This window comes from Drosophila teissieri, chromosome X (assembly GCF_016746235.2).
Source record: "Drosophila teissieri strain GT53w chromosome X, Prin_Dtei_1.1, whole genome shotgun sequence".
Lineage (NCBI taxonomy): Eukaryota > Metazoa > Arthropoda > Insecta > Diptera > Drosophilidae > Drosophila > Drosophila teissieri.
The window spans coordinates 1,327,502-1,351,285 of record NC_053034.1 but is presented as its reverse complement, the minus strand read 5'-3'; the positions used below and the strand labels follow the sequence as shown (position 1 = coordinate 1,351,285).

At 52.2% G+C, this 23,784-nt stretch overlaps 1 protein-coding gene across 1 annotated transcript; it reads left to right on the top strand.

Moving 5' to 3' along the window:
* The first annotated feature begins 50 nt into the window (after positions 1-50).
* On the top strand, positions 51-22,962 carry LOC122623048 (glutamate receptor ionotropic, NMDA 2B). Its single transcript, XM_043801941.1, has 11 exons — positions 51-315; positions 5,489-6,218; positions 15,253-16,024; positions 16,206-16,356; positions 16,613-17,206; positions 17,305-17,594; positions 17,654-17,806; positions 17,878-18,029; positions 18,423-18,930; positions 19,060-19,164; positions 22,096-22,962. Exons 2-11 carry the CDS (start codon positions 5,711-5,713, stop codon positions 22,136-22,138), a joined length of 3,276 nt encoding a protein of 1,091 aa, XP_043657876.1. The 5' UTR covers positions 51-315; positions 5,489-5,710; the 3' UTR covers positions 22,139-22,962.
* Positions 22,963-23,784: the final 822 nt, after the last annotated feature.

Sequence of the window (23,784 nt, the reverse complement as noted above, 5' to 3'; positions counted from 1 at the left end):
TCCTGCTCGGTTGTGCTCGCTCGCACCCGCATCCGCATCAGCAGCATCCGCATCTGCAGGAGCTGCCAGGCGTCCAGAGCCAGAGAGCCAGGTTTGGCTTCAGTTTCAGTCTCAGTTTCCGTTTCCGTTTCCCAGACTGAGCTGAGCTTGGCTTGGCCCGCTGAAGCGGACTCGAACTTCGGAGCCGGACTTGGGACTTGAGACCTGAGACTTTGGACTAACGCCTAGCTCTAGACACACACTGGACACACGGGACGAACTGGACTGACCACGAACTGACCAAGTGAGCACTGCGCCCAGGATGCGAACGTAAACGTAAGCCCAGGACCTGCGTACCCACCCCGCCCATGTGACAATCCGAGTGTGTTTTGTTTTATAACAAAGAAAGCAGCGCAGCAACATCAACGGCACAACAACAACAGCAGCAATGGCAAAAGGACAAAAAACTGTGTGGATGGGGTTGGACAGGCGGAGGGGAAGTGAAAGGGGGTGTGGGGGGAAGGGGAGAGAAATAGAGAAAGCACAGCGGAATGATGGCGAAAAAGTACATGAGCAACAACAAAACAGATGAACTTTTTCGTCGCTTTTTTTTTTTTTGGGCGTGTATGTCCATGTGTGTGTGTGTGTGTGTGTGTGTGTGTGTGTATGTGTTCGTGTGCCTGCCCCACGTCTGTGTGAGTGAGGCTGCGTCGTCGTCATCGCCGCTGTCGCTGTCGTTGTGCGTGTCTTTGAATTTTTGGGTGTGGACCTGCTTCATGTTTCAGTTTCAGGCCCCACCCTTTCCAGCTAGCCACCCCTCCCCAGCTTGCCCCGCATATCCTGCATCCCCCGCACGCTTGCAAAACTTTACGCTAAGTAGCAACAACAACAGCAGCTGCGAAAAACATCGGGCTTAATAAAAATAATCACGGGAAAGTGCAATGGAGAAATGCAGCGGCAGCCCCACTGTCACTCTTTATTTTGTTTTTGTTCGAGTGTGTGAGTGAGTGTGCCAATCACAACAACAGCAACAACAACAACTACTACAACAACTACAACATCAATAAGAGTAAGAACAACAGCGACGGCAACTGCAACAACAACAACGACAACAACCGCAGGCAGCGCAACAACAATGGCCAAGTGCATCAAAAGTGCAGAAGGAAAACAGCGCGAAAGCAAAACAAAAGCCCCACCCCGCCGCCCACCAGCCCCCCCTGCAACACATTTTAATTAAGAGCCTGCAATGACAGACCCCTCGACAGCCGACCCACCCACTCGAAACCACTGTGCACCACCCACCCCCCATCACCCGCCACCACCCCATCCCATCCGCCATCCAATCGCGCCACCAAGATTGAGATTTTTATTATTATGAAATTTTCGCTAATTCGAGGCGGAAGGCCAAGCGAAGCAGCCTTGGGCGGCTTTTGGCGCGCGCTGGGGCCCCGCCCACTTTCTAAGCTCCACTCCTTGCCCTCGCCTTCTGACCCATTTTGGCCCATTTTGGCCCGCTCGCCAGCCGCATCCTGAAAAGTAAACAAACCGGAATGGGGCAGTGCATTGAATATTTAGCTAAATCGATGGACCCCCATTAACTCCTCCTAATTGCTTTTCTTCAAAAATATATCTATTGTACTGTGTTACAGATTCCCGTCGAGATAAGAATAGAGTATTGCAGAAAAATGTAAGCAAAGTTGGTATTAATATCTTTTAGAAAGATCCCAATTAATCAGGCTCACCGGTTTTCTACCAGGATATCGGCCTACGGTATCTGTGTAGAGAGTCTACAGATCTTGCGCTAGCCAGTCGGTGCTGAATCTATTTGGGGAACTCCCCCTTCCACCATCGACTCAAGGTCACCGGCCAAGGATGCCTCTAATGTGCCACAATAACCACTGCGGCAAGTGCATCTCAGTCGGGGGCCGAAACTTCTGGGCCAACACAACACAACACAACACAACACAGGACACACAACACAACATGGCACAAACGCGAGGCGGGACAAACTGACATCGTGTTAGTTTATCCAGTTCGTGTTCCTGCTCCTGTTCCTGTTCCTGTGCCTGCGCCTGTACGTGCTTTTTGTTGCTACCATAGTTGTTGTGGCCGACGCGTTGTTGCAGCGGGATTTGCATTCGACCAACTTTGGGCAGCGAACTTTTGTTTGCTTGTTGTTTGGCGGCACAACAAGCCGAAACTTGGGTGGGGTCCAATGAATTAGGTGCCAGCCAGATCCCGCCGGATGGGGGAAGGGACACCATCAGTGTCACACAGATAACACGTAGTCATTTTTCACGCCGACGAGCACCAGGGAATCCGGCCCTTTTTTTGGCGATGCGAAAAGAAAAATAGGGCCAGTGTCGCTGGAACAAAGAAAAAGCGTTGACAGCGCCAACGTTTGGCCCAAACTAATAAGCAACCGGCCATAGCCATGTTTGTCTAGAGGGGATTGGGGGCTGACAGCGGTCGCCGTCCTGTCAAATAAGACGGCTTCCTCCCACTCCCACTCCCACTTTCACTACTCCCACCACATTCATTCCCAACACCACCCATTTATCTATCCACCCGGTCATCTGTTCTGGCCTAAAGCTAACCCATTTGGATCCGACCTAACAAGGATCCGTTGGCCGGGAACGATAAAGCACGGCTAAGGAAGGAGGGGCGCAAGACGCTGGGTCCACGGACGTCGGCGAGGAGTATGGAAGCGGGGGGAATGGAACACACAAATAAATAAATACGTGTATTGCATTTGTGGGCGTGGTCAGTGAAAGAGGATGACAAAACGGGTAGAGAAAGAAGCCGAAAGCGGCAAGCCATGCTAGAAAGTAAATAACTCTAAAAAGGGTTCAGCTATGAACAGCCATGAACATGTACACCGAGAGAAAACAGTCTGTCCAAGAAGGACTGCTTCCCCACTGAGCGACAAGCTCCTTACGTAATACAAGTTTTTCTCTCTGTGCATCACATGTGTGTGTGTGTGTGTGTATGTGGTTGTTCGTAACAGAACCTGTCTCCAAAAGAGCCAATAGAGCCAAAACAGCCAAGTATAGCAAACACAACTTGAGCCTAGCACAGAGATGTCCGGCAAAAGTCATAAACTTACGCACACACAGAGGGATGATGATAATGCCATTGTCGGAGTGGCAGCAACAACAGGGCCAAAAGAATACGCTAGCTGGCGGAGCCGGAGCAACCAGCATTTTCAATCAAAAGTTTAATACGCCGTGAATTCATTACACGTCCGATGAATGATGTAGCCCCCGAGCTCGAAGCACCGCCCCTGCCCCAGGAAGGAGCTAGGAGAGAGGAGATGGGAGATAGGAGATAGGAGAGGGGGAGTCCATTGTGAGGACTATGAGCCACGTTACCCGGGATGTCTGTTATTTTGGTTTCTTTTCTCATAAGATACAATTTATTGCCGCCATCATGTACGAAAAGTACGAAACACATGTAGGCACACACAGACATTTACGGCTACCCCAAAACACACGCACACAGATGTGTGTGGATGAGCCTGGAGGGAGATGGGAGCTGGGAGATGGGGCCATGCGGAGACAGCCGCCAAGGAGCCCGTGACCTTCGGCGCCTTTGGCGGCCATTGCATGGAGCATTGGGTCCTGCTTCCTTTGTGCCTTTGTGCCTGCCTGCTTGGCCCCAACAAAGTAATCACTCTTTCCTGCAAACGAGCCACGGAAGTGGGCCAAGGAAGTGGGGCAGGAGATGGTTCCACCCCCGCTTATTGACAGCCAGGCAGCTTAGTGTCAAAACACAGTTTAAGCAAACCAGGGGCTACGCAAAGCGGAGGGCCAACCGACAACCGACAACCATCAACCGACAAATTATAAGCCCAAACAGCTTCTGTGTGCCGCGCAGCCAGGAGATGCGAAAGGCGAAAAGCGAAGCAACCGCCGCAACACGAAATGAAGTCGAGCAACTTGCTGACGCAGGAGCCACGACCCCTGCCGCCCCTGCCGCCCCTGCCGCCCGCCACGCCCCCCTTCTCGGCGCAGGCGGTGGAATGCGATGATAACACGAAGCCGCAGCAGGCGACGCCCAAAGCCAAGCCCGGAGCTCTGGCTGTGGGGCACACAGAAAGGAACGGGGTGAGACCAGCGTCCGCTTTGATCCAATAAACGAAATAGTGAATGAAAAACGAATCCGCTAGTAACAGCTATGTATGAAGATGTCTAGCAGAATGCGAAGGATAAACAGGATAACAGTCGTAGGGTCTTTCGAATGACAAACCAAGCTGCAGGGGAGTGAAGGTTTTTTCGAGTGTACCAATAGCTACAAACGAAGCGCAAATTCGGGCCGGAAAAGCAGAATGAGATACAGCGCAACTACCAGCAGCCGCAATATGTGGAGATATTAATGGTGATGACAATCATAATGGCTAGACTGTGCGGGAAATCGAAAGGAGAGGGCTGGCAGAGGACGGGGGAGGAGGACACAGTAGATATCTGTATCCAACTCTCCCGCTGCCACTTTCCGCCTCCCGTTTCCCACCTCCCACCTTCCGATTCCCGATTTCTGTTTCCGCTGCTTCGGCTGCCTTGCTCCGCCTGGTTCTGCCCTGGCCTGTTTTTACTACAGCTACTGGCAGCATTCGAAATTCAAAGTGAAAGTTTCGCGAGCAAATGCCGCATTCCCTGCGGGGGTGGAGGAGCAGCGGTGGGGGGTTGGCGTTTGGGGTTTGGGGGCTGCTTGAATCAGGAATCGGGAACCTGGCGGCAGAGGCAGAGGCGGAGGCGGAGGCGAGAGTGTGTGCCAGAGCAGCGATTATGCGGACCAATGTCGCATTTAATTTATGTAGAATGGCAAGCTGCGCTCAAATTGAATCCGAGTGAAAAACTGTGTGGGCGGGGGGAGCAGGGGATCGCAGGGCGAAGTACCCTGCAGGGCCTGGGAGCTGAGAAACCATATCTGACATCTGTGTAGCATACAGCAGCATTTCTGCGCTGCCACCCACAGTTGTTCAGCACTCATTTCACTGCTGCTGGCAATGCTCCCCTCCATTGTAGCCAGAATTTAATGCAAGACACCTATTACAATACCTGAGCAGTCCAGTTGATAAAGCCCCCTGAGTTCTCATCATTCCAAAAGGCGGCTACACTCTTCTCTCTTATTGTTCTGTCCACGGAGGCGAGGGGTTTGGAGGTGGAATGTCCTCGCCGGCGACCAGCAGGCGGCACGTTCGGCACAGTGGATCCGAAAGTTTGCGCACGACATTCCTTGCAGGCAGAGGGGCGCCAAACATCGCGATGTGCGAAAAGGCTCCACGGTGCTTTTCCGGCCATAACAAATTAGTAGCGGAAGCGGAAATGGAAATGGCGGAAAACGTCAACGACGAGTGTTGCCATTGCTGCTGCAGATGTTGCTGCCTAGGTGTGTGCGTGTGTGCCTGTGTGCGTGTGTGTATGTATGTGTGCATAGGGGCATGTGTATATTGATGTGGGGTGGTGGGTACATGTACTGAACATAACTTCTGTTGCCCGTCTGAATTTAGCAATGCGCAGCGGTCAATACAAGACCATCAACTGCCCGGGGAAGCGAACAGAGGCAAAAGCGGCCAGCGAGCGGACCCAGACTGTTCAGGAAAACGCAATCCATCCACAATCCGAACAATAGCGCGGCCCAGACAACTGCATCCCGGCCAGATGCACTAGAGGCCACCGGAGCACTGAGCACCGGATCCCAGCGAACTTCAGGATCTAGTAGTCCACGCGCCATGATGCCCAGTCGCGTCAAGCTGAAACGCGGCACGGATGGGCCGACGCCCATGTCAACGCCCACGTCCTCGCCCTCGCCCACGCCCACGCCTACCACAATGCCAATGCAAACGCCAATCGCCACTTTGAACACTGCCAGCAGCCAGCACAATAGCACAACAAGTAGACGAAAGCCAAAACTCACCCCTCCAAGCGGGCCCATCCCGCTGCTCCTCCTCACGGTCCTGACCCTGCTGATCCTGGACACCAGGTCCTGCCAGGGCCTCCGGCTGACCAACGGAGGCGGCAGCCTGAGCAAGGGCGCGGCGGCCAACAAGGAGCAGCTCAACATCGGCCTGATCGCGCCGCACACGAACTTCGGAAAGCGGGAGTACCTGCGCAGCATCAACAACGCGGTCACCGGATTAACGAAGACGCGCGGCGCCAAGCTGACCTTCCTGAAGGACTACTCCTTCGAGCAGAAGAACATCCACTTCGACATGATGTCGCTGACGCCCAGTCCGACCGGTGAGTGTCCTTCACAATGCTCCTTTGTCAATGCTCCTTTTCCCCAATTATGTAGGTACTTATGCTGCTACTCGGGCGCGAAATTTGCCTACCAACGTTTATTGTGACCACGGGGGCGCAGGTCACAGGCTACGGGTCGCAGGTCACAACTCACAGCCACCAGCCACAGCTTACAGGTCGTGGGCGACGACACCTGGTGGGCTCTTGATTGCGTGCGCATTTTTAATGGCCGTTCATTTAGAGCTTCTTAAGCGCTTAACCCCCTTTGCCACTCACGACGACGCAATAAAGCGTAAACGTGAATAAAAATTAAAATGATAATGAAAACGAAAACAAAAAAGAAAACGCAAATGGAAATGAAAGTGAGGAAACGAAGAAAACTGCTTAATGGCCGAGCGGACGGGGCGCACATAAATAAATGACCAGGCCAAGCCAGGCTGTAATTAATCGCTGGCAGAGTTGTCACCGCTTTGCGGCATGGTTGTCAACGATTTGGCTATAAGGCGGGCCTGCAGAGTTGCAGTGGTACAGAGTTGCCAAGTGCTTTTATTAGGCAACAAGCTGAATTTCAAATTGCAAGAGCTGCGCTTGCAGGGTTGGCAAGGCGATTTCAATGAAGATGTAACAGAATGACCAAGTGCCTACCAGGGTTGTCAGGACAGCCAAGAGCATGGTGAGCTACGTTTCTCTGCTCTGGTTGAGTGACAACTCGTTTTTCAGGTGCCGTAGTGCAAGTGGCACATTTAAGCCGCGCAGGGCTGGCAGGGCACTCAATTCTGTAACAGGGTTGCCAAGTGCCCCAATGCCAACAATTTATGCCACCGCTTTTTCGTCCTGTTTTTTTGTTATTGAAAAATCCCGAATACCAGATCCCAGATTCCGTTTTGCAAGTTCAAAATTGCAAATCAAAAGGCTGCGCTCGAAGTGCCCATGTCTACAAATTGCATTCTCTGTGCCACATGCAACTGCCACGCACCAGGACCAGGACCAGGACCCGACTCCGAGCTCGAACCCGAAACTGGCATCGTGGCACTAAAATATGCACAGCTATAAAAAGGGCCGGATCAGGAGCAGGAGCAAACTTAACATCTCCGGGCGGAAAGTGGGATGTGGGATGTGGCATGTGCAAAGTGGGAAGTGCAAAGTGGGAGGAGGGCATGGCCAAGAGTGATGGTGCCCGGATCAGCCATGTGCATATGGATGTGGCGATGGGGCGAGAGGGCGGGTGGACTTGGGGGCATATCGAAATTTTATGTTGAATTTCCACAGTTGGCCAAATTGATAAAGTAAACAGCAGAGCGGCAAGGGGGCCAAGGGGAGTGTGGGGAAAATGCGAGCGCAAACAAAACCCAAATGAATTTCCAATGATGTTTAAATGTTTATTATAGCCAGGACCTTGAGAATACGAGTATCTGTGTGTACGCAAATTACAACACATGGCAAACAAAGTCTGTCTGTTGATTGCCCCTCCCCAGGACTATGGGGAATTTATAATGGATTTCTATGGCTTTCGCACCCACGCACACAAACTCACTCGCTCACTCACACACACATTGACAGGACTTGGGCTTGTTCAGTTGCTGAGACGATTGTTATTTCTCTCGAATGTCGAACAATAAACGCGTGATGCTGCCTTGATTTCTTTCCCACTTACCACCCGTTTTTCCCCCTCTTACCGCCCACTTTTGCATCCGCCTTAGGTGGAAAAGTCTGCCTTTACTTGCCCCCCGAATGTCCCCTGATTGCATTCCCGTTCCCCTTCGCACGCCTTCCATTGATTGCCGAACATAGTTTGGCAGGACTTGTGCCAGCAAGTTCGTAATAACCGTATGGAAATTGAATTCCAGTCAGCGGTCGTCCAGTTGAAGTTGTCATCCAACCCATTCACATTCTCATTCACATTCCCTGCCATGAGCATTAAGTTGGACGAGCTGTGCAGGTCGGGCGAAAAGTTCCTCTTTTCGACAAGTGCCTTTCATTCCAAAGGCTCGAACTCGAACTCGAGCTCCGTCTGCCCGACACGACAGCGTAGTAGATGATTTTGTGTCAAAGCAATTTCATACAAAATCGTATTTGCTTTAACCCCTAGACACAACAAACGATTACCAGGTCAGGTTTGGGGCGGCTGAGCCCGGGCTGTGTGTGTGTGTGTGCTTGCCCCTTTCTCGTGGCAGCCATAAACTTTGATGGCCTTATTATCGAGTTTGGCTCATTTGCGGCGATGGAAAGCAGGGCAATTACGAACGAGTCTGTAGGGATAGTGTGAGTAAAGACACATAAGGCACATAATAATGCTTTCCACGGGGAAATTGATTGAATTTATAGAAGCATGTTCCACAATGAGCTGGAAGAGCAAGAGCAACGGGAAGCCTGATGAAACGAGTGGTCAGTGCCAATAATCGTTAACGCCACTTCAACACGACCATCAGCAACAGAGCCTCATTTTCCTGCAGACAGGTTAACCCTTTTTCGGTTTGCCACCCACTGCGCACACGAGTACTTTGTGTACATATGCACGTGTAATCTGTTATCCTCTTACCCCGTTGCCGCTGCCTCTGCCTCTGCCACTTCCACTCCCACTCGATTGGCGCCCATTCTTTGACACGTCCATTAGTATCTGCTCATCCGGCTGATTTGCATTAATTGCATAACAATAGTAGCAGCCAGCAACCAGCAACCAGCAGCCAGTAGCCAGCGAAGCCAAATTGATGGGATAATTGAGCGCTTCGTGCAACCGAGTGACTCACGTGCGTTTCGCACTGCCCGCAACCTTTGACCTGTTGTCGCATATCGATGTCAGTCGTCGATTGACCTTGAACGATTGCGAATCACGATAGCCTATAGCCATGCACACGCATCCTGGGCCTCGTCCGTGTGGCGAAAGCGATACCCTAACTGCAATTGAAAGCTGAGTGAAGAGGCACTACCCCAAGCCCACCCCCATTCATGCTGGCCCACATGGCGTATGGGCGATGCCGTCAATAAGCGGTTGATTGAATGAACGATCCCGTCCAGTTGTCTCCACTTTGCTAAATGACATTTTCATTTAAATCGAACCGCGCGGAACCGGAGCCCAGGACCCACGTATCATATATCACTCCATTGTGAGCCAGTATCCGCTCCGACAGCCCTAAGTCAGTCAGTCCTAAGTCATTTTTCTTGTCGTTCCCTTTGCCTTTCTACCGGGGGAAGGGTGGAAGGCGGAAAGGGGGAAAGGGGGAACCTGTCAACTTCCATCAGCAACTTGGGCCACTTGGTCCTTTATTATTAGCCATTGAACCCGCGATTACTACCACCACCACTGCCACCCAGCTGGCCACTGCATTGAATGACCGGCAATGAATGACCAGGTCCAGCGACCCTGTCAGCGCCGTTAACCTTGTTTACACCATGTTTGCATGCCGCCTCTCCCCTCCCTTGCATTCTCTGCCAGTGCGCATTAATAAGCTATTGTGGCCGGATCCTGCTCCTGTCCTGCTCCTGTTCTGGCCTCTCCTTGTGCCTGTATCTCTACCAGTACCTGTACCTGTCGTAGCTGCATACGCCTGCCACACCTGCCAGGTGGCGGCTCCCACCACTGCAGCTGGAAGAGCGAACACGAGTGGCTGTGTTGCCGCATTTGTTGACAACGGGCAAGTACTCGGCCGCAGCTGCTGCTCCCTGGCGGTACATGCCTGTATGTGAGCCAAGGGCAATCCTGCTCCGAAACAAGCCCCAAACAAATGGATGCCAGCAGTAAGCAAGCAGGCGACTGGGGTATGCAAGCGAAAAAACGAAAAAGAAACGGACCCAAGCCTGCGGCCAAGATGGGTCAGATGGGATGGATGGGGTGGCGGAGGCGGAGGCGGAGGCCAAGCCAAGTCAAGCAGGACAATGGCCTGGGCAGACATCGAGTCCCCACCGCAGACACACTGGGGAAAAAGCCATCAATAAATGGACCCAGAGCACCCGAAGAAATCTAAACTGGTGGCTGATAAATGTAACAGTTGCCATTACCTTTTATGGCCTGTCATCTGGTCTAGAAAGTCACGGCTTATGGAACTATTTCCTACTCCCGTTCCAAGCTGCATAAAATTAGGCGCTTAAATAGTAACGAGCATGGCTCTTCACTAGTTCAGTCCTTTAAAGTACAGCGAAGAACAACTGGAGTACACTACTTGATACCATGGCATATTTTTGGCCGGTGCACACACACCAAGACCAAGCCAGCCAAACGGAACCCAAAACCCAAAACCCAAATCCAGCCGGAGTCCGACGCTGTTCCACTAATTGGCGCCGTCGCAAGAAGAAGGCGCATCCTTGGAGTCACTGGCAGGTCAAGAATGGCCCTCGGGCCTAATCCTGCCACACCCCAGACCGCTTTCCTCGTGCCTGGCGTCTTGTGCCTTCAGCCGGATGCGGAATGTGTGTATGTGTGTATGTGCGCTATCTGCTGCTCTTGCTGGGAGACTTTTGAACTTGGACCATTTCTCTCGGGAACGAGAATGGAAAAGAGCTCGGGCCCTTGGGTGGCGCCAGGAGCATGGTAGCAGGGGAGCAGGGGAGCTGGGGAGGAGCATGTGCGTCGATTCGGTTTCGGGTTACAAGCTATGAACTTCGCTTAAGTCTGTTGACATTGCACACATGCCTGCGGTGACGGAGCGGCCAAGTCGTGCCGGACAAGGGGTGGTCGGTCACAAGTGGTCACCGGTCCCCGCCGAGCAGACCAGACACAAAATGGACACTGAATTGCCTGATTATACACGCTCAGCTGCTAATGATGGCCCAGAAGTCCACCGAGCTGGGTGGGCAAGGCCAAGTCCATGGCCCAAACTCAGGACCAGCAAAACGGCTACGATCCGAGCAGGGCGGGGCGGCCAGAGGAGCAGAGTGCTGCGAACTGAGGCGCAACCACGCCTAATGGCCCGACTGGCCAAGTGGTTGCGGTTGTGGGCCAGGCTGCTCGGTGGCGGTGGTGGTGGTCTGGGTGCCAACACGCTCTCTGGGGAGGTGGGAACTGGGAGCTGCGAGTGATGGAGGTGGTTGAAGACCGTCCACAAGGCTCTCAGGTTGCCGTTGAAACAGGGCCGTTGAAACCTTAGAAGACACAAGATGCGGGCGTGGCGCACTAAAGGACGAGTGAAATGGGCGGAACAACTACTATGACGCTCCACTTTGCAGCAAAGTTTCACCATTCCCCGCCGTGTCAGCAGCTGTGGAGTAATCTGCCGTGGCTGTGACGCCCGCGTCCTTGGGCTCTTCTCGGGATGGCAGCTCACAGCTCGCATCTCACAGCTCCCAGCTCCTATCACCATAAGCCTTCACCTCTCTTTGAATCGGATTTATTTGGATGTTGAAATCAAATGAGTAGGAAAGAAGTAGCCTGCGCTCCTAAGAAAGTTTAAATATTGCATATGCATTGTAGAGATAGAAGATCCAATGGGGAAACCACTGTACACTATATTATTGCGATCCTGGGCTATATCCTCTATAGATTACGTAAGTTCTTGGCCTGACTTCGTTCATAGCCAATGCGTTGTTTCCAAGACTTGGCTGGTTCCTAAGCCCCGTAGAGTCTTCGAAAGCATATCACGGAGCAGCTCTGAGATATGAGTCAGCTAAGCTGACGTAGTAGAAGGTGCACGCCCCACATGTCCGTGTGTCCTTTTACATCCTGTGTGTGTGTGTGTGAGAGTGTGTGTGTTGAATACTTCACGTGCAAAACTCATCCGACAAGAGCATGAAAAGCGAAAAATCATCTGGCAACACTTTGATATTCGATAAGATGTTTGGGCGCTTTCGTCGGCGCTTTCTCACTAATGTCCTTGCCGTCCTTGCTATCCTTGCTGTCCTTGCTCTCTTGTCCCTGTCATTGTCGTCATGCGAGTTTCGGCTGCTCGTATCTGCGAGGTGGAGTGGTGAGCCAGTGGGAAGTGGGAAGTGGGAGCCGGTGGCGCTGGGGCCCGTGACGTCAAGTTATAAAATATGAGGCTGTTCCCAGCGCCCAGCCCAAGAATCGAGTTTAGTTCGGGTCGCTTTGCTTTCCCCCAGTCGCAGAGCACAGTCCTTCCTGCTGTCGCCACTCGTCTAGTTGTTGTTACACTGCCATGCATGGCATTTCTTTTTATTGGCATGCCACGCCCTGTCGGATCTGTGCGTGTGCTCGTAAGGAACGGGTGGCTGGATGGGTGGATGGATGGCTGGGTGGCTGGATGCCTAGGGTGTCTGGGGTGGTGCTGAGGTCACAACTCGGAGCTGCAGGATTCGGAGCTGAGTAACTATTTCAACCAACTAGTTTCCGGGTCCGGGTTAGGCATTTCCGGGGAAAGAAGCAGCCTGGCCCACTTGTATGCGCTGGTTAACAGACATGGATTTCACTTCATTTACCTCTAATTTCTAGCATTAAAGCTGGTAGGTGCAGCAGCACCTTAAGATACATCTGTAATCAATGCTACCAGAGTGAGCGACGATTACTTAATCGTCCGAAATTATCACTGCAAATATTTAATTGTGTGCACAATGTGGATTCTAACCCGCCAGGCAAAAGTTTCCATCGCTTTTCACATTCAGTAACCAGCTACCAGCTACCAGCTACTAGCTTTTCCCTCCCAACTACCCGTATTGAATTTCCCAATTCTGGATTATCGAGCGCGAGTCAAAGTGCTGGGACATGGGACAGCTGCTACTTCTAACTGTGCTTTATGCCATCCTGCTCCGCGGATGTCGATGCGGATGCGGATGTGGAAGCGGAAGCGAATGCGAAGTTTTCTGTGTGCCGAGAGATACACTTTCGAGGGCAACTAGATTTATGTTCTGCTTGGGTGGAGCGCCTGTCGGCGCTTTTTCCACTTGCCTGCGTCGGGCGGAATGTGAAAAGTTGCTCAAGAGCGGCAGCAGGATGCGGATGCGGATGCGAGTGCGAGTGCGGATGCCAATGCGGATGCCAAGTGGTTGGGCGAGTCACACACACACATGAAGGTGTCACTCTCCCTCCACTCGGTTACTTGCATTGTTGGCAACTTGTGATAACTTGCGATAAAAACGAAGGCAATTGAATGATGCTTAAATGAAATTAATGGATGTTATAATAAGTTGACAGACGCATCCCCCCTACTTCCCCACTGCCAGCGCACCACACACCCCCCTCCCTGCGGCTGCTGTCAGAGCAGACAAGTCGAGCAAGGACGAATGCGAAAGGACTCAAAGCCGGAGCCAACTCACAGCCGACAGCTGTCAGCTGACTCCCGACTCCTGACTCCTGCGCTGGTACCACAATCAGCTCCTCGTTCAGCATTAAAATTGGGGCTGTGTCAAAATTCAATTTGCACATTACAAAAAGCTAGTTTCGCAAGCTCCTTTGTGGCCCCGAAATTGTGAAATTGTGAGCTTCCGTAGTCCTTTGGGGCGGCAAACATGGCAAACATGGTTCAACTGCCGCTCACCTTGACGGACTCTGCATCTCCTCACCGCACCACGCACTTTGGGGTCTGTATTACCTCAGACGTGAGTAGGATTTGAGACCAGAACACCACCCCACCCCACCCCATCCATTCATTAGACCCCCAGGTCCCTCCCCCTCGCTGGTCCAGTTCCTACGGCTCCACTGCGAGTACCCTGCTGAGGCGACACTTAGTAATGCAATTACAGGATGCCTAATGCACGCAATTAAATTCGTAATGGACGTGCCGGAGGAATCAAAAATGCTCCATTAAAACGGAATTAAATTTTTGGCAGCGGGAGCGGGAGCGGGGCCGTGCCCTGTCTTGACCGGGCCGAGCCTAATTCCGTTAAGTGAATTTCTATTCTCGGTTAAATGCGAACAAAGGTCGTCAGTGTAAAGAACCCCACCCCAAGTCCACCCCCTGGGCATTCCAATCAAGCACCGGGCCATCGCCCATCGCCCATCCCTCGCCCATCACCCATCACCCATCGATCCATCATCCCGAGTGCGGTTGCCTATGCCTGTGGCTGGGCCTATCCATCCTGCCATCCATCTGCGTATCTTTGCATCCATACATATCTGCGGCTTTGAATCCATCCGGGCGACTCCCGACAGGGAAATGGTAATTGAATGCAGGGATACTGCAAGACGTCTGCGGGCAGGATGAAAAATTAGCAGACCCCAGCTCCCGCCACTCCCCGCCACCCCCACGTCCTGCGATCCGACATCCCAGCCCTCTAGTAGCGATGGAATGCAGATAGCAGAAGTAAAGTGATGAAAAAGTTAATTAAACTTTTTGATGAGATTTCACATTTTGCCAAAGCATTGACAGAAGACTGACAGTCCTACGGGGGCACGGGGGCGGGCAGAGGGCATCGCAAGTTCCCTAGGACTTGACAATGTCTTGTCATTGATTTCGAGCGCTCCCCTCCAGCCACCTCCAGCCCCCTTAGGCAGGCTAAACTTCCGAAATTGTCTATAGTCACTGGTGAACAATGACATCGGTTGCCAAATCACGACACCCAGTCTCCCCCACCGCACCCCCATCCCTGAAGTCCTTTGAGATTGCATATGGATTAATTACCCTGTGAGTGTGAAGAGCCGTCCCGCAATTCCTTAAAAAAGGTCAATTGGCTAGTAGGCTAGTTGGCCAGAAGCCGCGCACCCAACCACCACCACCCATCCTTGAGAAGGCCACAACCAATAAAAGGCCCCCACTCCACCGGGTGGCAGCAGCCAATCGTAAAACAAGTTCGGAAGGTGGCTAATCTGCAATTAATTGCCACACATCTGTACACAAGACACGCACGAGCTGAGATTGAGATTTTGATTGGGATGGGGATAGGGACTGGGGTCCGAATCGGAATTGGAATTGGGATCAGCAGCTGGGGCTGAAGCGCTTTTCGGTGGGTTGGTCGGTCAGATAAGCAAATGAGCACGCACGTAGTGCACCCAGGGAGCCGCAGGCAATAGTGTTTCGTTTGGAAACAAATTTTCTCCGAATTTAAAACTGATTTGCATAATTTTCTTTATCAATGTGGGTGGCGATTTGTGCCACGAGATACCACCCATGAACTGCAACGCCCAATGCTAACTCATCCCTTTGTCCGCCAGCCATCCTAAGCACACTGTGCAAGGAGTTCCTCCGCGTGAACGTATCCGCAATCCTGTACATGATGAACAACGAACAGTTTGGGCACAGCACGGCCTCGGCGCAGTACTTCCTGCAACTGGCCGGCTACCTGGGCATCCCGGTTATCTCGTGGAACGCAGACAACTCGGGTCTGGAGCGACGGGCCTCGCAATCGACGCTGCAGCTGCAGCTGGCCCCAAGCATTGAGCACCAAAGCGCCGCAATGCTGAGCATCCTGGAGCGCTACAAGTGGCACCAGTTCTCGGTGGTCACGTCGCAGATAGCCGGTCACGATGACTTCGTGCAGGCGGTGCGGGAGCGCGTGGCCGAGATGCAGGAGCACTTCAAGTTCACCATCCTAAACTCGATCGTGGTCACCCGCACCAGCGACCTCATGGAGCTGGTAAACAGTGAGGCCCGGGTGATGCTGCTTTATGCCACGCAGACCGAAGCCATCACCATCCTGCGCGCCGCCGAGGAGATGAAGCTCACCGGAGAAAACTACGTCTGGGTAGTCAGCCAGTCGGTCATAGAGAAGAAGGACGCCCACTCCCAGTTCCCCGTCGGCATGCTTGGCGTGCACTTCGACACCTCCAGTGCGGCGCTCATGAACGAGATCTCCAACGCAATCAAGATCTACAGCTACGGCGTGGAGGCCTACCTAACGGACCCGGCCAACCGTGACCGCCGCCTCACCACCCAGTCGCTGTCCTGCGAGGACGAGGGACGCGGTCGCTGGGACAACGGAGAAATGTAAGTGGAGATCCCAATGCTGTGTGCTCTGCACGCTTGCAGCCGAAACGATCTGTCGTAGGGTTTAGATTTACATAAGCGAAGGACGAAGCAGGAAGCAGCGTCCTCATAGAAATAGTGAAGAATCCTGAAGTCAAAATGAGCCCCGGGCCTGTTATTAAGCATGCGGTCTCTTTCCCAGCTTCTTCAAGTACTTGCGCAACGTGTCCATCGAGGGCGACCTCAACAAGCCGAACATCGAGTTCACGGCGGACGGGGACCTGCGCTCGGCGGAGCTCAAGATCATGAACCTCCGGCCCAGCGCCAACAACAAGAACCTTGTGTGGGAAGAGGTAAGTGGGAGTTGCTTGCATGCTTTTCTCAGTCCTTTCTCACTTTGCCACTCTCCCCACGCTTACTCTTCCCGCTCCACTCTGATCCACACTCTGATCCACACTCTGATCCAATCTGATCCACTCTGAACCACTCCGAACCACTTTGAACCACTTTGAACCACGTTCCACGACCCAATCTGATCCCGCACCGATCAATCGATCTCGCACCGCTTTGTACTTATGCTGATCTGAACCACGACTCCAATTGGGGCAGATTGGAGTGTGGAAGTCCTGGGAAACGCAGAAGCTGGACATCCGCGACATTGCGTGGCCCGGCAACTCGCACGCCCCGCCCCAGGGCGTGCCGGAGAAGTTCCATTTGAAGATCACATTCCTCGAAGAGGCACCCTATATCAATCTGTCGCCTGCGGACCCGGTGAGTGGCAAGTGCCTGATGGACCGTGGTGTGCTCTGCCGGGTGGCGGCCGACCACGAGATGGCCGCCGACATCGACGTGGGCCAGGCACACCGCAACGAGTCCTTCTACCAGTGCTGCAGCGGCTTCTGCATAGACCTGCTGGAGAAGTTTGCCGAGGAGCTGGGCTTCACCTACGAGCTGGTGCGGGTCGAAGATGGTAAATGGGGTACCCTCGAGAATGGCAAGTGGAACGGCCTGATCGCCGACCTGGTCAACCGCAAGACGGACATGGTCCTCACCTCGCTGATGATCAACACGGAGCGCGAGGCGGTCGTCGATTTCTCCGAGCCTTTCATGGAGACCGGCATCGCCATCGTGGTGGCCAAGCGCACTGGCATCATCTCGCCCACGGCTTTTCTGGAGCCCTTCGACACGGCCTCCTGGATGCTGGTAAGTAGCCCCCTCTGAAGCCGTGCTCTGTCCAGCCTTCTCACTGGTAAGTGTCCTTGCTCCTTGCCTCCTCCCTCTCTCCCTTTCTCTGCGTCCAGGTGGGCATAGTGGCCATCCAGGCGGCCACCTTCATGATCTTCCTCTTTGAGTGGCTCTCGCCCAGCGGCTACGACATGAAGCTCTACCTGCAGAACACCAACGTGACCCCGTACCGCTTCTCCCTGTTCCGCACCTACTGGCTGGTTTGGGCCGTGCTCTTCCAGGCCGCCGTCCATGTGGATTCGCCGCGAGGCTTCACCTCGCGCTTCATGACCAATGTGTGGGCCCTCTTCGCTGTGGTATTTCTGGCCATATACACTGCCAACCTGGCCGCCTTCATGATAACGAGGTAAGCCTTCGGGACTCCGGGTTCGGACTTGATATCTGAGCGCACTGTCCACTTTCTAGGGAGGAGTTCCACGAGTTCAGCGGTCTCAACGACAGCCGCCTGGTGCATCCCTTCTCCCACAAGCCCTCCTTCAAGTTCGGCACCATCCCGTACAGCCACACGGACTCAACCATCCACAAGTACTTCAACGTCATGCACAACTACATGCGGCAGTGAGTCGGCAGCCACCATTGGCTTAGGGTGGAGTGCGTTCCACGGAGCACTGATCTTCCATCTCTCGCAGGTACAACAAGACCAGTGTGGCGGATGGAGTGGCCGCCGTGCTCAACGGCAACCTGGACTCCTTCATCTACGACGGCACTGTGCTGGACTATCTGGTAGCCCAGGACGAGGACTGCCGGCTCATGACCGTGGGCAGCTGGTATGCCATGACGGGTAAGCACTGCTCCCTCTTCCGCTTCCGCTCCTTTACCAGCTTGTGACCTCAAACTTCTGCACTCTCTGACGGGCATTAGATTGTCGTTTGAAGTTATTATTATATTAGTTTCCAGCCGCACACAGTTTGCATCAGCTCGTAAGCTGTGAAAACGGCTTGGCTAAAAGTTAAAGCGCATCAAGTGTGGGTGGCAAACTTTTCACTGTTGCTGCCAACACTCATTTGGCTCATTAACAACATTTGCAATATAACGTTCAGCGCTGGGCGAAGTAGTTTTCATCTTCGTGAGTTACACTGGTAATTTAATTGCACTAATTTCCGTGGCCCCCATAGAAGATATGAGCATTGCAGAACAAAGTTATGCTGAAATATTTCCATTACTTTCTCTGCAGGATACGGACTGGCATTCAGCCGCAACTCCAAGTACGTACAGATGTTCAACAAGCGGCTGCTTGAGTTCCGTGCGAACGGGGACCTGGAGCGGCTGCGTCGCTACTGGATGACGGGCACGTGCCGTCCGGGCAAGCAGGAGCACAAGTCCTCGGACCCGCTGGCGCTGGAGCAGTTCTTGTCCGCCTTTCTGCTCCTCATGGCCGGCATCCTGCTGGCGGCGCTCCTCCTGCTGCTGGAGCACGTCTACTTTAAGTACATCCGCAAGCGGCTGGCCAAGAAGGACGGCGGCCACTGCTGCGCCCTCATCTCGCTGTCCATGGGCAAGTCGCTGACCTTCCGGGGCGCCGTTTTCGAGGCCACCGAGATCCTGAAGAAGCACCGCTGCAACGACCCCATCTGCGACACGCATCTCTGGAAGGTCAAGCACGAGCTGGACATGTCTCGCCTCCGCGTCCGCCAGCTGGAGAAGGTCATGGACAAGCATGGCATCAAGGCGCCACAGCTGAGGTGAGTGCACGCTGCTATTCCCAGACTCAACGGTGTTCCACATCTGCAGGACACCGGTTCACGACTCACTCACCTTCATCATAGTGCGCTAGGCTAACATTGTGTCCCCATTCACATGTCTCCTTGCAGGCTGGCATCCTCCTCGGACCTGCTGAACCACCATCATCTCAAGGAGCGGCCGCCACTGCTGGGCAACCTGAGTCTCGCCGCCAGCGCCCAAGATCTATACAGGTGGTAAGTTTTCTTTGTGCATGCCTTTTCCTGCACGATTCCCTGCACAATGACTCCTGACTCTTGACTCCCGATTCCCCCCTCCACCGTGGCAGTAATTAAATTAAGCAATTGCTTAGGATAACATTCCAGCACGGTTCAGTGTTCTTTTTCCGGAGCGGAACGGGACTCGTTACTGGCCTCGCTAATGATGCCGGGCAGCTGCTACAACGGTCCAAGTCGCCCCTTGGGGCATTTCTCTGGTTTCTGCTCTAATATAAATATATGGAAATGACTTTATTAAATTACTTTATCTCGGTTCCTGATTCCGCATACAGACTCGGTCTGGAGCCCACGCCCCACAACCCACAACCCACACACCACACCCCAGTCCCCAATCCGCAGCCCCACTCCCCACTCTTCAGGCCCACAAACACGGGCGGGGAAACAGTCCTTGGTTATAGTCTTTAGTTATAGCACAATTTCCGGCAGTTCCTGTTGTCATTCATGCCAGCACAGGCAGCACAGGCAGCACAGGAGGGCAGTGGCAATGGAGCCATGCCTTTGTGTCAAGTGCCTGTGAGGCTGCGAGATTGTATGGGTCTGTCCATTTGCATATCGTCCACAATGGGTCGGGCGCCGGGTAGATAATCGGATGTGGGAACGCTTTACGACCGTCCACAGTTTCAGCTGCAACCCCTGGCCAGCAGGGGCAGCAATTAACGGATCAGGGTTACCAGCATCCAGCACCCAGCATCCAGCCGGCAGTCGTCATCCACATCATCGTTTTCATCTCTATTGGCATCGCCAAGCTCCGCACTTCGCACACCTCCTCCCCCTGAACCTCCACCGCAAGTTCCAATGGTCAGGCAGTCAGTCAATCACTCTGTATCCATCCCACTGCCGGCAACACAAGCCCAGTTTTGTGTGGGGCCAACACCTTTATCTCTGCTGCTCCACCACCTGACGACCCACCTCCGGGCCAGTAGTTCCCCCTGCCCCATGTCCGGGTTGCACTGCTTAGGACGACTTTGTGGTGCTTCACTGTGGGGTGGCTGGATGCCATGCAAAGGGCTCTGCGGACTGAGGATTATAAATCTGTGCATGACGATGGTGCTCTGGGGTAAAAGACTAAGTTGTACTCAATGCCGATCAGCAAACTTTAATGGGTCTGGGGTGTGGATGTTTTTGCGTTCTTGCATTTTGCTGGAAACTCATTAGTCCACTTTTTCCAAGAACGAAGTACATTTTAGGGGAAAAACTCTCAGCTCACAGTACGTTACTGAGTGCACCTTTTCCAGGGTGGCCGCTGCTTCCAACACTTGCCGGTTGAGTTCCTCTGGACTCCAGCTCGATTCCTTTGTTTGCCAGTGTGGTTTGTGGTGGGCGGTGCACAGTGGTTTGCACAATGCTCACCGACTATGTCTGTACTTTGTTGAATCAAGTATATCCTATTATATTTCGGGCCAGAAAGCTCTGATACCACCTTTCTTTAGGTAAGCCCGTGTCAAGGGCTTGATTTTTTTTGTGTCCTGTTTCCTATATCCCATCCACCGTGCCAGCTAGGATGCTATGAGGCTATGAGACATTTGCATTAATTACTGACGGGTAAACAGTCCGAGACCTGCTTCGGCGAATTGGCATGGGGCGGTAGGAGGTGGGCGGTGGGCGTGGTCGAACAGGTGGAGCGTTGTTCTATGCGGTTGCGTGTCTGTTGTGCGGTGTCCCTAGTCCTCCGTCCTCTATCCTGCTCAGTGTCTGTTGTGTGCATTATGGCGTGCCAGGATTTATCCAACGCCACGAATGGATAGTTATTTATGTCGGCTTTTGCTTCCCGCCAATGCTTCGTTGTGGACCGCCATCCTCCCTCCTGCGCCCTGCATCCTGCAGGTGGCGAAGGTGCGCATCCACAGGGTGGCTGCTCATCGTTATGGATGGCAGTGAATCCGTTTTTCCCAGAACACGTACCACGTGCTGACTTTTGGCTTTCATGTTAACCAGTTTTGCGCCCCACCAAAACAGAGACAACTAAACTTCTCGAGTTCTCCAAATTAGGTTGGCGGTACGGGAGTAGCCCTAAATTGTTAGCCAAAGCACTCGTATGTACACGCTTTTTGCATTCCGCCGGAGAACTGGGAGTCCGGGTAAACGTGGATAATACTTCAAAGCCGAGCCAGACTTTTTGGCTCGAGAAAGGGGGCGTGGCATGCGGGCTGATAAATTGATGATGGCCAACGGACAGGAGTGATGAAGAAGTAAAAGGGGAACCGAAAACCCTTTATTGGAATGGAACACCTGTCCGATCGTGTGACGGCCACTCCGACCTCACATCCCAATGCTCGCCCCCTTGCGATGATTCGCTTTTCGCATTTACTTTTTGGCACTAATTTATTTACATGCGAATCCTTGAGTGCTCGCCCCGTTGGACCCTGATTGATTGATGATGCCCAGGTCTTGCGCCATCGCATCCGCATCCGCATCCACCTTGTCCCCCTTCCCCCCCTGCCCACTCCGCCAGTACTGCTAATGTTTTTGATTCTCCACGGCAACACACACACCATCACACCCACACGCTGAAAACGACTTCTGCCTTGACACACATATCCGCACATGTTGGCAATCGGAGCTGCTGCCAGTGTTCCAGCATCCGCCCATCCCCTACCCCATTACCCATCTACCCATCTACCCAACTACCCAACTACCCATCTGCCTATCTACCCATCGTACCAGCCCCAAGAGACCCGATTACAATTTGTCACATTTTTCATTGGATGGCATGCTAATTAGCGTAGCCCGCAACGCATGTCCTGCACCAGTTAATCCGTTAAGCATGCTTGGTGTTCCGTAGCAGTAGCATACATCTACGCGATGCGCGCGAGGTTCAGAATCCTTTAACTAACACTTGGCGTTCACCCCGTTCTCTCTTTGCAAACCCAAATCCTAATGGGATCGCAGGTCGTACAAGACGGAAATCGCCGAGATGGAGACAGTGCTTTGAAGCGTTTGGAGCACTTGGACCTGCCCATGGAGGAGGGCATGTTACTCACACTAGACAAACATTCGCAATCGTGCCGGAGTGCCATCCTACAGCGAGTACGTCTAATCAAAATCAACGTTTCAAACAAAATGTGAACTAAAAGCTTTCGAAAGTTAGGGACGAGATAGCGAAAGAGAAATGAACCCAAAGCGCCTCACGAAAACCGCACACAACTCGATAGTCAGTAGTAGATAGTCGAGGATATAGAATCCAGAATCCAGAATCCAGAAACTAGAATCCACAATCCAGAATCCAAAATCCAGTATCCAGAATCAAGAACTAAGCCCAGATTTGCAGCCCAGGCAAGCCCAAAGATTGTATAAAGTTAAACTAAATGTAAAACCAAACCAAATGTAAGCCAAGCGTTAAACTAAGTGGAACACGGGGAGTAACAAGCTAACAAGCAAAATACCAAAGCAGCCGCCGCACGAGTATTTCATAAACAAAGTTTTAAAGGAGAAGTTGGGGAGATCAACCGTCGCATTTTTGGCGATTGAACTGTTAAGCGTTAACAAGAAGCAGTAGAGGAATAAGAGTAGGTCCAACCCAGAGTTGGCCATGTTTGTATGTAATCCGTTTGATTGTTTGTGATTGTTGTTTCATTTGTTGTCTTTTTTTGGATAGTAAATATTTACGAATCATATTCAAGTAAGCGTACATACATACATATGTCGAAGGCAAACGCGAGGACGAGAAGAGGCGCCGGTTGTCACGCCCATTATTAAATGTACACATTAACAGATTTATATGTATTTACCTATGATTACGACGATATAAATGTTATTGCATATACACGTACATATACATATACATTTAAAGAACAAACAAGAAATATTTACATATGAATATACATACATATATGTATCTTATATTTTTCTGTTTTTGATATAAAAATTGCTTATGCGCCGCCAGCAAAAACAAGACGAAAAACCTAAAACCAAAAGCCAAAAACACAAGAAGAATCAAAAGCAAGGCCTACACGAAATTTTCATCTCGCTAGGAGATTCCCACACGACTACTAAACAAGGCTTCATTTTAGTTTCTCCCGCCCGCTTTGCTGCTTTCTTTTGTTTCACCCACTTTCGATTTCACTTTCATTTCGCTTGCTCGCTGAGAGAGAGCCAAACACCCGCACCCCCGCACCCCGCACTTCCACTCCCACACCCGCAACCACACACCACTATCTTCCATTATCCTCGTCATCCTGGCAAGGAGCAAAGGCAAATGAGAATTTCGCTTGCTGGAGCGACCTCTGCATGTGAAAGTTATGGCAAACTCTCTCCACGCTCTTCCCTCTCTCTCAACTCTCCCACTGCACACCCCCGCCTCACCCACTAACCTAACTAGAAAAGATAAAAAATATTTATAAATGTGCATTGTTGTTGTGGCGAACAAAACATGCTTAAATCAGATTTAAAGTAAACTTGAAATCGAATTAAATATGTACAAAGGTTAAACGATTTAAACTAAAAACGCGACGTAAATAATTAATGAGCTAACTAACGAATCGAAGGAGATGTATTGTGTTGGTATTTATTTATGTGTGTCTTCTAAGTGTTTAGCGATCCTCGAGGATCACCAATACTAAAAGCAAGCGCGAAACGTAA

Bases quoted from the DNA above. Each gene is read 5' to 3' on its own strand.
- LOC122623048 (XM_043801941.1), top strand. From the start codon at position 5,711: ATGATGCCCAGTCGCGTCAAGCTGAAACGCGGCACGGATGGGCCGACG. The intron at 16,357-16,612 runs GTAAGTGGGAGT...CAATTGGGGCAG, and splicing joins AGAACCTTGTGTGGGAAGAG to ATTGGAGTGTGGAAGTCCTG. The intron at 18,931-19,059 runs GTGAGTGCACGC...GTCTCCTTGCAG, and splicing joins ATCAAGGCGCCACAGCTGAG to GCTGGCATCCTCCTCGGACC.